The 15342-nt window shown below is 47.4% G+C and overlaps 1 protein-coding gene across 4 annotated transcripts in view; it reads left to right on the top strand.

The window, feature by feature from the left end:
• PHKA2 (phosphorylase kinase regulatory subunit alpha 2) overlaps positions 1–15342 on the top strand; it is an 85443-nt gene that overhangs the window by 48202 nt on the left and 21899 nt on the right. For all 4 annotated transcript variants that reach the window (XM_023514364.1, XM_023514365.1, XM_023514363.1 and 1 more), the window contains 7 exons: positions 3363–3470; positions 5795–5873; positions 8061–8195; positions 8844–8953; positions 10689–10833; positions 11080–11158; positions 14479–14648. In XM_023514364.1, the coding sequence (XP_023370132.1) occupies positions 3363–3470; positions 5795–5873; positions 8061–8195; positions 8844–8953; positions 10689–10833; positions 11080–11158; positions 14479–14648 (826 nt within the window). The remainder of the gene's footprint in view (positions 1–3362; positions 3471–5794; positions 5874–8060; positions 8196–8843; positions 8954–10688; positions 10834–11079; positions 11159–14478; positions 14649–15342) is intronic.

Here is a 15342-nt window from a genome sequence, read left to right as displayed (position 1 = left end):
CCATGTCTTCCCCAAACCAACAGGGCCTGGGGCAGATCATAACCCAGCAGAAGCCTGCCATGCTGTGACCTGGGTGTGGGTGTTCTACGGTTGAACCAGCCCCCTGTGGACATGACCAAATGACTGGCAGGGGCCTTTGACAGCATCTGCCTCAGCTCTGAGGCTGTGGCCCCATCAGAGCTCAGTCAGCACCCCTCCCCCAGGCCCAGGCCACCTCCTAATGGGAGGTATGTTTCCAGGTCGTACAAAAACCTACACAGTAGATGCCCTCACTGGGCTTCCTTCTGAAAGCAGTGATATAGTAGATTTCCCTCTACTTTTGCATGGAAAATACATTTTCTGTAAAGTCTTTTTTTTTTTTTTTTAGAGACAGAGTCTCACTTCAGGGCCCTCAGTAGGGTGCCATGGCGTCACACAGCTCACAGCAACCCCCAACTCCTGGGCTTAGGTGATTCTCTTGCCTCAGCCTCCCATGGAAAATACATTTTAAAGGAGCCTGATACTTGATTCTTAAGGAAAAAAGAGGCTCGGCACAGTGGATCACACCTGTAATCCTAGCACTCTGGGAGGCCCAAGGCGGGTGGATTTCTTGAGCTCAGGAGTTCGAGACCAGCCTGAGCAAGAGTAAGACCCCATCTCTAAAAAATAGCCAGGCCTTGTAGAAGGGCCAAGTAGCCTGTAGTAGTGCCTTTAGTCCCAGCTACTTGGGAGGTGGAGGCAAGAGAACAGCTTTGAGCCCAAGAGTTTGAGGTTGCTGTGAGCCTTGTTGCCAGGGCACTCTACTGAGGGCGAAAAAGTGAGACTGTCTCAAAAAGGAAAAAAGAAAAAAGATACCACTGTGTGCTACTTTGGGCCTTAAGTTAATTATGTGTTCGATCATTGAACTGTTAAACCAACCAGAAGATCAAAGAAAAGAGTTGAGTTGCTATGAGAACTAGAAGTTTCCATTGCTAGGAGTTCTGCATTCTTTCTCATTATACGTGTAATGGTCCATCCCCCCAGCTGGCTCACTGGCAGATTTACTGCGCAGCCCCTGGAGGTGGCTGTCTCCTTCTGGGTGGTCTCACTGAGCCCCCCCAGCCTGGACCCTTAGCCCTGAGCTCCGAATATTGGTGGCCCCTCATCCCAGCATGGAGAGACAGCTCACATTATCTTAGCTGGCTCAGGACTCACTTTGTTCCAGAGGTAAAAGCCAGACTACAGACAAGAACTGTTCTTCCCTCATCACACAGGTCAGGCTGTGGCACCTGCCAGGGCTGTCTCCTAAGTGTCCTAAACCCGAATCTCCTGTAAATGTATTCATTTTACTCGGTGTCATGTGGGGGTGTGCACGGGGGCCGTGGCAGGGGCTGGGTGACTTTCCAGCAACTACAGATTCACGTCCCTTATGCCACTTGCTCCTTTTCCAGTGCTGAGGCAAAACAAAATTAGTAACGGGTGGTAATTTGGAACCTGGAAGCAGAGCAAGGGAAAATAAATGACTTCAGAGGCATTTTATGTATTTTATGGCGGGGAACAACCACCCCTATTCTACTAACGGGCACATTTTGCTGAATGCAGTAAATGCCGGTGTTATAGGCTACGTCTTCCTTTCCTGTGAACAATCCTAGCTACGCAACCTTCTCTCTTCCAAAGTCCACACTGACCTTGGGTTTCTACTTGCCGTTATGATGTCCTCCTTTCTTCAGTCTGTCTGTACTTGTTTGCTACACACCAATTTTGGTCACTATTTTTCTATGACTGTATTTTGTGTGGACAGCTGGGAAGGTTCATTAGTCACTTCAATAGCATGTAGAGACCCCCGGGAAGGATTCCTGCAGACAGAGCCACCACCGGCCCGCATGGCTCCTGTGTGCAAGTTAGAAAAGGGGCCTCGCCCACTGAGTGGCTTCAGCCCCAGGCCAGGGGGTGACATGTAGCTTGGATGTTGGCCTTCCTCATTTCCTCAGCCCGATGGGATTGTGCCGGGCACCACCATCCATGAGACCCTCCACAGAGCTGGAGGCTAATGAAAGTGTGCCTGGCAAATGAGGATTGAGCAGCCACTCCTGTGCCAGGCATCAGACTGGGTACTGGGACACAAAGGTGGTTACAGTCCCAGCCCTGTCTCTGTGAGCTCACAGGCTAGTGAGGGCCAGGGGAGCAGATCCAGGAGCTGGACCACAGGAGTGGCGGTGGCGGTGATAAAAGCATGGTGCCTTTGAGGACCTGCGAGCAGTTTGGAAGGACCCCAGTGCATGGGAGCAGGGACACCTCCACACTGAGGCAGGAGTTGACCTGTGGGTGGGAGGAGTGCAAAGCCAGGCTGTCCTATGACACGGACTCCTCGTCTGCTTTCTGTTCTTTGCATTAAAAATTTCTCATTCTAGATCTTTGTGGTCTTTCTTAACGCTACTTATATTTCAAACAGCTTTAATGTACTGATTATTCGAAAAGTAATCTTGTGCATTACAAAACAGCCAGATTCCGTAGAAAGAAAATATTTATCGCTAATCCTACTACTCAAAGCTCCTTTCACACTATTATCCTGTTTAATTATTTTGATTACTAACATTTAATCCTGTTCATTTCGTGCACTTAAGATTTTCTTAATGTTTACTACTACTGAAAAAATTAAAATCTTAACGAAATATATTAATAATACGGCTGATTAATCCACAAGCAGAGAATGGCTTGCTCATGGTGTGATTGTGCTCCTTGGAGGAGGATAAGTGTCTCCTATTTCTCTTGATTGACTTATATTTCCTGGAGGAAAAAAGTGGTTGCTGACACTACCGGCAACCAATGTTGTGATAAGTGAAAACTCAAAGGCCAGCACGGAGCTTCTCTCTTTAAAAGAGAGAAAGTTGCAGACTGACTCACAGTGTGCAGCCAGCACTGCCCAGCACAAAGGGCACTGGAGCTTATTTTGATGAGACAGAAGCCTCTATTGGATTTGGCTTTTTGAGGCCCTGAAAGGAGGCTGAGCAGGCTAGGAGAGCCCTTGACTTTCCTAGTGAAGAGCGCCACCTTCTGGTCATTCTTTTGCACAGGCACACACTTTGTAAATGAGATGGAAGAAACCAGACTGGGTGGTAGGCTGTTTGGGTTCAGTACTGTAAGTATGAGCTGTGACACTGCTGGTCGCCTAGAGCTGTGCACAAAGAAGGCAGGTCAGGCCTCCAGCGCCTGTCTCCTTGAGTGTGCTTGCAGGAAGAGCACTGCCCAGGAGTCAGGCCAGTCCCACCTCTGCCGCTCGTAGCCAGGAATCCCCGTGGAGGATGAGCACCACTTTGCAAATCCTGCACGCACTCCCCAGGGGAAGGGGCCATTGGCCTTCGGTCATCTGATATTCTGACTTTGGGTTTTTCTTTCTTTGCCAGGTGGATGAAGAGTACAAGAACCCTCACACAGTGGACAGAGTTCCTCTGGGCAAGCTGCCCCATCTATGGGGCCAGTCCTTATACATCCTCAGCTCGCTGTTGGCAGAGGTAGGGGCTTATAGCCTCACAGGCTGGAAATTGTCTGATTGGAGGTGCAAGGGACCCCGGGAAGATCACAGGGCTCTGCCAGGTGTGAGTGTGGGTGTCTTCTGCAGCTTCATGCCTTTAAGGTCAGCTGCACTGCGTCGGCTCCCAGGCTTGACTTCTGGCCTTGTGTAGCCACATTTATATTAAACTGCTTCCGGGTCAGCTGCATGCCGAGCCTCCCAGCCCCCTCCTGCGTTCCTGGTCTTTGGCTAGAACCTGTGTGAGTTGATGGTGAGCAGCAGCTGGAGGCTGCTTAGCCAGGATTAGCACAGCTGATCCTGGAAGATACAGGATTTAGGAAACTACCAGAGTGGCTTCTAGCCACCCTTGCCTCAGTGCTAGGCCCAGCAAGCAGGATTATGGGGCTCTCTGCAGGAAGAGACAGCAGGCTGCATTTTGATTGTTTGTTGTTTTGTTTTTTTGAGACAGTCTTGCTCTTGGCCCTGGGTGGAGTGCCGTGGCATCATCATAGCTCACAGCCACTTCAAATTCTTGGGCTCCAGTGATCTTCCTGCCTCAGCCTCCTGAGTAGCTGGGACTACAGGTGCCCACCACAATGCCTGGCAAGTTTTTCTATTTTTAGTAGAGACAGGGTCTTGCTTTTGTTCAGGCTGGTCTCCAACTCCTGCGCTCAAACAATCCACCTGCCTCGGCCTCCCGGAGTAGTTTTGTTTTGTTTTCTGAGATAGGGTTTTTCTCTGTCACCAGGGCTAGAGTGCAGTGGCATCATAACTCACAACAACCTCCAACTCCTGGGCTAAAGTGATGCTCACACCTCAGCCTCCCAAGTAGTTGGGACTACAGGCATGCTGTACCATGCTTAGTTAATTTTTCTGTTTTTTGTAGAGACAGGATTTGCTCATGCTGGTCTCAAACTCCCACCTCAAAAGATCCTCCCCTCTTGGCCTCCCAGAATGCTGGGATTCCTTACTGGCAGAGCTACCCTACCTGCCATACGTTGCCCCGGGGACATTTTCTGTGGTGGATTTTGCATCAGGTGTTATTTGCCCTCAGCCTTTATTTTTATTGTTTTTTTGGTTTTGGGTTTTTTTTTTTTTTTTTTTGCAGTTTTTGGCCAGGGCTGGGTTTGAACCCCTCATCTCCAGTATATGAGGCCAGCACCCTACTCCTTTGAGCCACAGGTGCTGCCCCCCAGCCTTTATTTTTAAAATGCAAATGTTTTTGAGCTGCTTCAAAATGAATCCCCCAGTCCTAAGTGTGAGTAACTTTATCAGATGGGGTCGTCCTTCCTTCTGGGGAGAGGCAGGGCTGCCCACCCCTAAGGCCAGCCCTCCCTATGTGCTCTGCCAGGCTCTAGAAATGGGGGAGGGAGCAGTGGGTAGGGATGCCAGGTTGAAGCTGTCACAGTGGAAGCTGCCTTGGGAGCTGTGGTTGCTGGGGAGGAGTTGTTTCGTGGGTACCCCTCGTCTCCCCAGTGGGTCATGTCCTTGGGGTCGGGACTGTGTCTTATGCTTGGTAGGGAAAATGAATATATCTCCTTTGGAAAGCTAGCTCTGTCCCTGACTACCTCTTTAATTTCGGGGTAGGCCTCTTAACCTCTCTGGGCCTCAGTTTCCTCATCTGTAAAATGAAGAGGTTGGACTTGGTCATCTCCGTGATACCTCCCAGCTCTGGTTTCTGTATCAGTGAGATGGGAAATGAGTAACTGCACTCCTCTGCGTCCTTCTCTCCAATGTACAGGCTTTCTCTGGGCCTGGCATTAGGTCCAGTGCCGCCTTAGAACTTCCAGAACACCTTGATCCCCTGGCTTAGAGGTGGGATCGTTACAGACAGTGTGAGGCTATACTGATTCAAAGAGCGCTCTTTATAGGGGGGGGGAGCTTTATGTTTCAGGAAAGTCAGCCCCTGGCCAAGTCCTCACTCTGCACTTTCCTTAAGGGTGTTGCCTCAGTTTCCCCACCTGAAAAATGGTGACAATGGTGGTACCTGCCTTTTAGGAGGCCTACATGTGACAGTGTCTATACAGGGGCTCAGCACGGCGCCCAGCACATGGTAAGAGCTCAGGATGTATCAGTGACCATTCTTTTTGCTCAGATGATGGCAGATTTGACTAGCCCTAGAGACCTAGGTGCCCCAAATACAGTACGTTAGTGGCAATTTGAATGGTACACTCTGTTTCAGGGAAAATAAGACATTGACTCAGAAAGTGTAAAGAAAAAAATACTGAATATTTTGAGCCCTAAAATATTTTATTTTCCAACTTAGGTCGGAGATGAAATTTTAGTTGATCACCATTTAATAGTGTCAATCTCCCTCTTTCATAGGGATTCCTTGCCGCTGGTGAAATTGATCCCTTAAATAGACGATTTTCCACTTCAGTCAAACCTGATGTTGTGGTGCAAGGTTTGTGAGCATGTTTACTATTCGAATTTAACTTTGTAAAACCAATGTTATTTTTAATTCTGAGTATTTCTTGGCTTCTTATTTAATTAAAGAATACATCTGTGCGTGTGCTCTGGCATATAGCAATTCTGCGAGGTACCTTATCTAACTCAGTAGCTCCCAAAGGCAAGGGTCTTTTGCCTAAGCACAGACTGACTTTCTACAAAGCAATTGTTTTCTTGAATCTAAACCTTGATTGCAGCTGGAGCACAAATGATTCATTGAACGTCATTTTCCACAACTGTTATTCTTTGAAAAACGGAACCTGAACCTGGTAAAAAACTCAGAGCCCAAACGAGGGTGGTTGATTCCTCCCTTGGAGTTCTGCGCTCTTTCTGCCTTTCAGCTGTGTCCACCTCCCTCGCCCTTCTCTCTGGCCCGCTCCTCCTCTGGAGAGGTGGGAGGCCAGCCTGACTCTGCCTGTCTGTGCCTGGGGGCCTTAGACTTTGTGCTCTTACCAAATCTTCTTGAGATGATGAATTGAGATTGCAATCTGGGGACCTCTCTGTGCAGCGCCTGGCCTGTGGGGTGTGCTGGGTACAGCAAGTCCTCCTCCCTCCTCCCCTCTGAGGGAGGACCCCTGGCAACTCACAGAGCACTCACATATCTAATGTCATAGCACGCTGTGTAGGCACCGTATTGCCCAGAGATGAGACTGCGTACTTCTTAAAGACAAGGCCCACATCATTCTTATGGCTTCTATGTTCATTGCCACATACGCCCGTTGAAAGGGGTGACTGGACAGATGAGTGTTCCTCTCTGTGGCTGCCGGCTCATTTCCGCTGCACGTGCCCATGATACAGTGAGATGAGCTGCGGGTTGTCACACAATCGATGCTGTGAGGCAGGCCCGCCGCAGACACACCTGTCACAACATTCTGATAAGGTCACATGTGCGTTGACAATTATGATCATCTCCACCTTACCCCCGAGGCTTAGAGGTTACCTTACTCACTCAAGGCCTCTCCACTGGCTGCTGGGGATAAGAGCCCATTCTGACATCCAGATGGGCTGATCCAGCTGCCTGTGTCATCCCAGCCTGAGCCAGTGCATATCCTGCTAAGTAGTTTCTTCTGGTTTTTGTTTTTGTTGTTGTTGTTGTTGTTATTGTTATTTTTTGTGGCAGAGTCTCATTTTGTCACCATTGGTAGAGTGCTGTGGCATCATCATAGCTCACAGCAACCTCAAACACTTGGGCTCAAGTGATCCTCTTGCCTCAGCTTCCCAAGTAGCCGGGACTACAGGTGCCAGCCATAATGCTTGGCTAGTTTTTTTTTTTTTAGAGGCGGGGTCTCCCTCTTACTCAGGCTGGTCTTGAACTCCTAAGCTCAAGCAGTCTACCTGCCTTGGCCTCCCAGAGTGCTAGGATTACAGGTGTGAGCCACTGCGCCAGGCCTCAGTAGTCTCTTCAATCTCCAAGCCTGCTTTCCAGCTGCAGGCTGGAATATGTTGGTGGATCCTAACCAGCACCTTTTTAATGTCATAGGGTAGAATAAAGGAGAAATTTTCAGTGGATCTGGCATGGAGTAAGGGCAGTGCAGTCTTAGGAACTTATCCACGTGGCTCCTGGGTCTCCATCAAAACCAGTGCTCTAAAAGAGTTCCCCCTACGGAGAGAGGCCATTGTGCGATTTTGATAAATGTGAAATTCTATGGAGTTCTGCAGGCCATGGAAGCTTCAGAAGACAGAGGTGTTAAGGGAAGCCTCAGTGGAAGTGCACCTGCCAGCAGATTCTGCCACGTCATTCTTCTTGTCCCTGTTTTGTAGAAGCAGGGTCACAGGCTTCTCCTGGCATCCCCTGAGCAGAGCTGTTTCCACACCTGTGGAAAGGACACAAGACACTTTCAGACTAAATGCAGACCCAGAGGGAGGCAAGGCATTATTTGATGTGGGGTGACTTGGCTTGGGACCTCTTATCAGACTGTCTCGCACCTTGAGGGCACTTGATAAATATGCATTGTGGGTGTCGGGGGTGACAAGGACAGAGAGACTAGGAAGAGCAGCAGGTTGCTCGCTGTCATTTCCAAGGCCAACCTGTGCGTGGCAGAGCATGCTAATGTGCGTGTCATCAGGCAGAAGAGAGCATAGCAGCATGACACCTATGCAGAGTCACGATCTAGTGCACATTCTCTGATCTTCTCTTTGACAGTTACTGTTTTGGCCGAAAACAGTCACATTAAGGAGTTGTTGCAGAAACACGGGGTAAACGTGCAGAGCATCGCAGACATTCATCCCATTCGCGTCCAGCCAGGCCGGATTCTTAGTCACATATATGCCAAGCTTGGTAGGTTGGAGGAAGAATCATGGTGTTTTGGGCAAGAGGACGTCTTGGTTCTAGGTTTGGGGTCTGAGGGAGACTGATGCATGTAAGTTCTAAAGAATTGGGCAAAACACTAAAGCAGGTGGTTCTCTCCGCTGCTTCCATGTGAAGAGAAAGGGGCAAACCAGCATTCAGTAGATGCCACCACGGGTTGGCCGTACGACTCGCCAGGTCTGCTGTACAATAAGGGGCCACCTTTGAAAAGTCACAGTGGGAAGCGTCATGTGTGTGTGGATAATGCTTCTAATTTTTATCTGTGGTATCAGAACAGGAGAAAGTAAAGTTCTCTTCACTTTCTCTAGCATCTCACTTCTTCATATGATGGTTCAGTGCTAAATAATTGAAAAGTACATGTTAATATAGTTCTTTTAATAGTTTTGTTCCAAGGAGATGGAGTTGGGTGTCTTCATGTACATGCATGAAGAGAAGGGGGGTGGCATTTGGTTTGACTTTCCGCTTTGTCCCATTTTAAAGAAGGAAGATGGTAGTAGAAAAACCAAACGCCGGAGTGGGTTGTCTAATGGAAAGATAAGCCGGCCTTAGCCTGACTCACCCAGAGCAGCTGTTACTGCGTTTCCTCTAACTCCAGTTTCTCTTTTATTTTTAAAATAGGACGGAATAAGAATATGAAACTGAGTGGGCGACCGTATCGGCACATTGGCGTCCTTGGAACCTCTAAACTATATGTGATTAGGAACCAAATCTTTACTTTTACACCCCAGGTGAGAAGAACAACCTTTTAGTACGTCCCCTTTGCTGTCCTGCAAGCTTTTCTACTTTGAGTGTGGCGGAATTCTGCATGCATGGATTTGGATAGAGACCTGCAGTGACACTCGGTACCTGGTGTCTTTTTTTTTTTTTTGGTGGTAATATTCATTCTTAATTTTTTTTGTTGTTGTTGGGTTTTTTTAATTTTTATTTTTTTTAAATTTCAGGTTCATGTGAGGGTATAAGCAACCAAGTCATAATATTTGAATGTGTTAGGTAGAGTCCATCTTGAGTTATGTCCCATGCCCAAAAGGTGTGCCATACACCCCCACAGTGTGCCCATTCAGTGGGAGCACCCCAAATCCTTCTTCTCCTCTCCCCCCAACTTGAATTGAAATGATTTTTCTCCTATGTGGGCATGAATTAGATCATCTACTGGCCTCGTATTAGTGTTGAGTACATTGGAGTTTGCTTTTCCATTCTTGTGATGCTTTATTGAGAAGAACGTGTTTCCGCTCAATCCAGGTTAATACAAAAGATGTGAAGCCATCGTCTTTTTTACGGCTGAGTAGTATTCCATGATATACTTGCTTCACAGTTTGTTAATCCATTCCCGAGTTGATGAACAGTTATTTAGGTTGTTTCCGTATCTTGGCCATTGTAAATTGAGCTGTGCAATTTAAACAATCTAGTGCAAATGTCTTTATTATAAAACATTTTTTTTTCTTCTGGGTAGATGCCTAGTAGTGGGACTGCAGGGTCAAATGGGAGGTCTGTGGGTGCTCAATAAATGTTGATTGAATGGAATTCAGCGTACCATCACTTCTAGCCATGAAATTTAGTGAAATTCACACTGCTTTAGAAATTTGCTAGTGACATGTTACTTAACTCATAACCCTTGTACCCCAATAGCAATAGTCCCCAACCCTTGTGTAGGCTGTCATTGGACCCTCTGCATTAACACACAGCCAGTCTGATTTTCAGGCCCCATCCTCCTTACTGAGATATTAAATATACTGATTATGGAACTTATCTGCGCAGATTTTGTTTCTGAAGAAAACTAGCCCCGAGGAAGCCCATACCAAACATCTCCCACCCATTTGGGCAACTAGAAAGACCAGCAGTGGTGTTACTTTGACAGTACAGGTCCAGCCCTCACTTGACCCAGGCACACAGCTGGTCATGGGTCAGGAGCCCCAATCTGGCTCACTGAAATCTTGTGAGTTGTTTCCCTTAGTAACAAATTATAGTCCAAAGCTGAGCACGCACTATTCTAGAAGCCAGGAGAACAATTTGATTTTCATCGACATCAGGCAGCAGTGCCTTTAGTTGACATTAACCAGGCCATCAATCAGGCTACCAGTCTCCACATCTCATCTGCTCTCAGCACCCTGCTTGGAAAGCATCTTCAAACCAGGTAGCCCTGGAAGGAGTAGGAATTAAGGAATTATTGATTTGCTTTCAGAGACAGCAGTGTTGGGCAAGATGCTTAAATCCCCATCTGCGGAGCTGAATATAGATTTAACAGGACACCTTTCCCTTCTGCAGGAAGAGAGTGATGGCTTCTGGGCAGGCAGCAGACTAATTTATCTGATCTCGAGGAGAGCAGCCCCATGACCGGGCAGATTAAAGGCAGCACTGAGCCTCTTCCCTGGCAATAAACCCCCAGGCTTAGTGCTGCCCTGAGTGACAGCTGGCATTGCAGGTAAACAAAGAGCAGGCTCTTACCTGGCCTCTCCTGCCTTTCAGTTCACCGACCAGCATCACTTCTACCTGGCCCTGGACAACGAGATGATCGTGGAGATGCTGAGGATTGAGCTGGCCTACCTGTGCACCTGCTGGCGGATGACGGGCAGACCCACGCTCACCTTCCCCATCACTCACACCATGCTCAGTAAGGGCTGATTACTGCCCAGTGGGGGTTTGGGTCCCTTTCCAAATTCTTCAAATGGCTCCTATGGACAGAGTTAAGGACTGGGAGTGGGGAGTGTTCTTAGCACTTTGGTTTCTTATCTCGGGAATCTTCTTTGCCAAAAGTCTTTTCATTAGATGTGTTGATGAACGCATTTCAGTGCATACCAGGGGAAAACAAAGTATTCCCAGTCTAAGTAGACTAATTCATCTTTTCTTCTTTTCTTAGCAAATGATGACTCAGACATTCATCCTGCAGTTCTTTCCACAATTCGAAAACTAGAGGATGGGTATTTTGGAGGAGCGAGGTAATCTGTGATTTATAAAAAAAAATAAGAGTGGCATTGACCCTTCTTAACATCTTTTGCTGTCCATCTCTCATTTTTCATATCAGTTGCTGAGCATGGAACCAGGGACTTTTAGAGTACAGGGAGGTTAAAACTTGTGTAACCAGTCTCCCTTGTGAAACTTGACTTAGCTCTAAAATAGCATTTGGTTGATATCTTTTAAGTGTTCATAGACCCCAGCAGGCCTCGAACCCAGGAAGGTGAACCTACCAGGCCCTATTCTGGGAGTGCATGCGGGGAACGCAGCGTGTGTTTCTGTGGCAGAAAACACCCAGCGCCTAGGATCCAGCAGATGCCCAGGAAACACTCCTACACTCCTCACACTGATCAAGTGTGCTGTCACCTTAAGAATAATTCATAGAACCTGACAAATTCCTTAGTGGCCCTCATAGCAAAAGCAACTGAATCGGCCTACGTAGATCACTGTTGCCTCACTATGAGCAGAACAAGCCCCGTTCCTGTTTACAGGCCCAAAGTATGACAGCATGCCCAGTTATTATGCTTAAGTACCTTGAATGATGGGGGCTGACCTGCCAGGAAACCCCCTTCCATTTTTGTGGCCTCTGACTTGTCACAAGGCTGAGAGAGGATTTCCCTGTAGCATCTATGCCCTCTTTTCCCCAGATCCTCTGGGATATGCCAGAAGGGCCCTGTGGGGCCTGGCTCTGATGTGGCCTTTCTGGGGCTCAGGGAAGCTTCCACGTGGTCCCTGACGGAATGCCAGTTGCTAAAAGTGTTTGGGAATTGAAACAGCTGCCCTTATCCTCCTACCCCATGGACCCTGCTACCAAAGGGAAGTCACTGTCATTTCTTGAAATTGAAGTAAAATACAGATAACATAACATTACCATCCTGCCCGCTTGGAAGTGTACAGTTCAGTCGTGGGAGGGACAGCCACGTCCCAATGCACCCAATCTCCAGAACTCCTCACCTTGCAAAAGTAAAACTATATCGTTTCCCAGCTCTCCCTGCCCCCCTCGCCCGCCCTCCTTTCTGTCTCTGTGGGCGCGACTCCACACAGCTCATCTGAGTGGCATCACAGTAGTAATCAATCTGTGACTAGCTCATCTCACCTAGCGTGATGCTTCAGGTTAAGTGGCCAGATTTCTCACTCTGGCCTCAGTCATTTGCGGTGCCCGCTGAGGTCGCTGCCTCCGCCCACAGAGCTTACTGTAGGTTTTGCTGTAGATATGAGGTGGCCCTTGATTCACGCTTCTCCTGGCCTTTCTGTTGGGAACATCAGCCAAATTGCCCCAGCATTTTGCCGTGTACTCTTCGGAGGCTAGTGCCGCTACTGCACTCTGCATCCACTTTTGTATATTTTCCCTCGGGTTTGGATAAGTTACCACCTGGTGTGCGGCATCATAATGGAGAAAAAATGTCATAGGCCTGTAATTAACCATTTCGCTTTCATTGCGATCTCATCTTTGTTAAAAGGCTAGCGTCGGCAGTTAATTGAGCACTCGCAGCGTGTTCTGCTTGCGGTCTCATTTAGCCTCCGCATCATGACATGGGCCATATTCCCATTTGGTGGACAAGGAACTACAGGCTCAGAGAGCCAGGGCCACCAGGGGAGTGGGTGCAGAGCTCTATGACTGCCAGAGCTGGCCTCTAACCCTGCGTGCTGAGCTGGATGAGGGCTCCAGGGCAGAAGGGGGCCCTCCTGTAGACAGGGCATGACAGGAAATTCGGAGAGCCACAGTTCTTAATCATTAAGATTTTAATAATTCATAAATTATATTATAAAATTAACGTAGTTATAACTTATCGGAACATACATATAACCACATTAATCCAATAAATTATTAAAAATTCTATGGCAGGTTGGGTGCAGTGGCTCACACCTGTAATCCCAGCACTCCCTCTGGGAGGCCGAGGCAGGAGGGTCCCTTGAACTCAGGATTTCAAGACCAGCCTGAGCAAGAGCCAGACTCTGTCTCTACTACAAATACAAAAACTGGCTGGGCAGTATGGTGGGTACCTATAGTCCCAGCTACTGGGGAGGCTGAGGCAGGAGGGTCACTTGAGCCCAGGAGTTTGAGGTGGCTCTGTGCTATGAGCCTGAGCAGCAGAGTGAGAGTCTGTCTCAAAAAAAAAAAATTATACTGCAAAGATAAATATGTTCTTGTTGATTCAGGTTGCATCCCATTTTTACTTTTCCTTTAGTTCTAAAGATTTTTTAAAAGCTGAACTCAGCGAGATGCTACCCCTTGGATCCACTGGAGTGGTTTGTTATTCATTAAAAGCCTCTCTAAGTGCTGGCCTCCCTGCCTTGGAGCAGTCTTTAGCCTCATCAACCTGACTCCTTTCACCTCCATCACAGAAAAACTTTCCATTGCCTTTACTCACTGCAGCCTGTTTTTTCCTCCACAACCCCAGGGCAAAACTAAACAATCCTTAGAACTGGCCCAGGGGTGAGGGCCGGGGGTTACTCAATTGAGGGAAGGGTTTTTAGTCCCTCAGGCCATCTGCCTGCCGGTTTGCCTGAAACTCCAGCCCCTGTGGATTCCTTCCCTTTGCGACCTCAGGCTTCTCAGCTGTTTTTCTCAGCCTTTAAATCTCTGTCACAATCTGATGCGGGTAGCTCTGAGGGAGGGATCCTTGTCATTTTCTGTTTCCCGATCTAACATTGTGAGAATGTTTCTTTCTGCAGGGTGGAAATCCCCCCCTACACCTGCAGAACCTGGAGCTGGGCTGCCCAACCCAGCTTCCAGTTTTTAGTGGAACTGTGCCCACCTTGATGTCATAGGGCCACTCAGGGCCTCTGCTCCAGGCCAGGGATGGCCTGCCCATCAGATTCCTTCTAAAGAACTTGCTCTTCCATTTTAACGCCCTTGCGCCCGTGCGGACTGCATTTTGTGTCAGGAACTCATAAATAAAGAATTGCTGCTTCTGTTCCAGCCACTGTAGGGCCAAAACCAAACAAAAAGCAAAACAAAAGACATGGGTTGTTCTGATTAAAAGTGGTTTGCTCGATTTATTTTGTAAAACTTTTGGTTGTTTCAGGAAAACAGATTTATATTTGTGTTGGGCTTGGGAGGAAGAAATCAGCATGATTTATTTGACTTTTAATATGCTGAGTACTTTCACTTTGTACTCGCTATTGAATTTTTGTTTTAGCTCTTGGCTGACTACTTATATGGAGCAATCTGCAAAGTAATATATTTATTGATTCTGGCAGAAGCCCTCCCCTGGTTGTTGAAAAGTTTCTCAGTGATTCATAGCAGAAATTTGTCCACACTCCACCTGTATCCATCCCTCACATGGTGTCTTCTTGGCAGAGTGAAATTGGGGAACCTCTCGGAATTCCTCACCACATCATTCTACACGTATCTCACATTCCTGGATCCAGACTGTGACGAGAAGTTATTTGATGATACCAGCGAAGACAGCTTCAGTCCTGACAGTGATTCAGATCTGGGAGGCTATTTGGAAGACACGTATAATCCAGGTACAGGTCAGAATGCTTTTGTGGGTGGTTCACTGAATTTCTTTGGCATTGTGATGAAATCGCCCTAAGACCCAAGCATTGAAAGTGATTGCTAATTCAACTAAAAACAAACAGAAGAAAAGAGAGGCTTCTCAAATGTGCGCATATTAAAATGAATAAGATGGCAGTTTCAAAGCCTAAACTGTAAATGATGTCTTTGAAAGGGTTTTTTTTTTCAAACTTCGCAGAGTCTCAGGAACAGGGACATTTCTCAAACCACATTTTAAAGACAGAAATGCACCGCATGAATATTCAAAGGAATGGCCGAACAATCCAGGTTTGGTTGGATCTGAGCAACGCAGCCCCGTGCTTGTGGCATTTCTCAGCCTGCCGAGGTTTGGGAGTGCAGAGGCCTGTTTTTTACTTCTGGATAGTAGTTGAGATTAGAGCTGGGAGTCCCATAAGGCTTAGCTCACTCATGACAAATTAAAACAAAAGAGCAGACCTTGTCTCATATATTATTCAGTCCCTCTTGGGATGATGTAATGTGAACACTGTCTTGACTTGGATTTTCTTTTTCTGGGATGAAGTTTTTCCAAAAAGTAAATTTATATACACATATATTATCTCACTAAATCTCTTTATTCTTGGGGGTGGTAGGGGTGCAAGCATGGATATCCGGATGTTGTCTTCTTTTTTTTTTTTTTTTTTTTTT

This window comes from Otolemur garnettii, unplaced genomic scaffold (assembly GCF_000181295.1).
Source record: "Otolemur garnettii isolate 467f Iridium unplaced genomic scaffold, OtoGar3 scaffold00051, whole genome shotgun sequence".
Lineage (NCBI taxonomy): Eukaryota > Metazoa > Chordata > Mammalia > Primates > Galagidae > Otolemur > Otolemur garnettii.
Note: the sequence above shows the minus strand (reverse complement) of the source record. Positions and strands in the feature narration are given on the sequence as shown.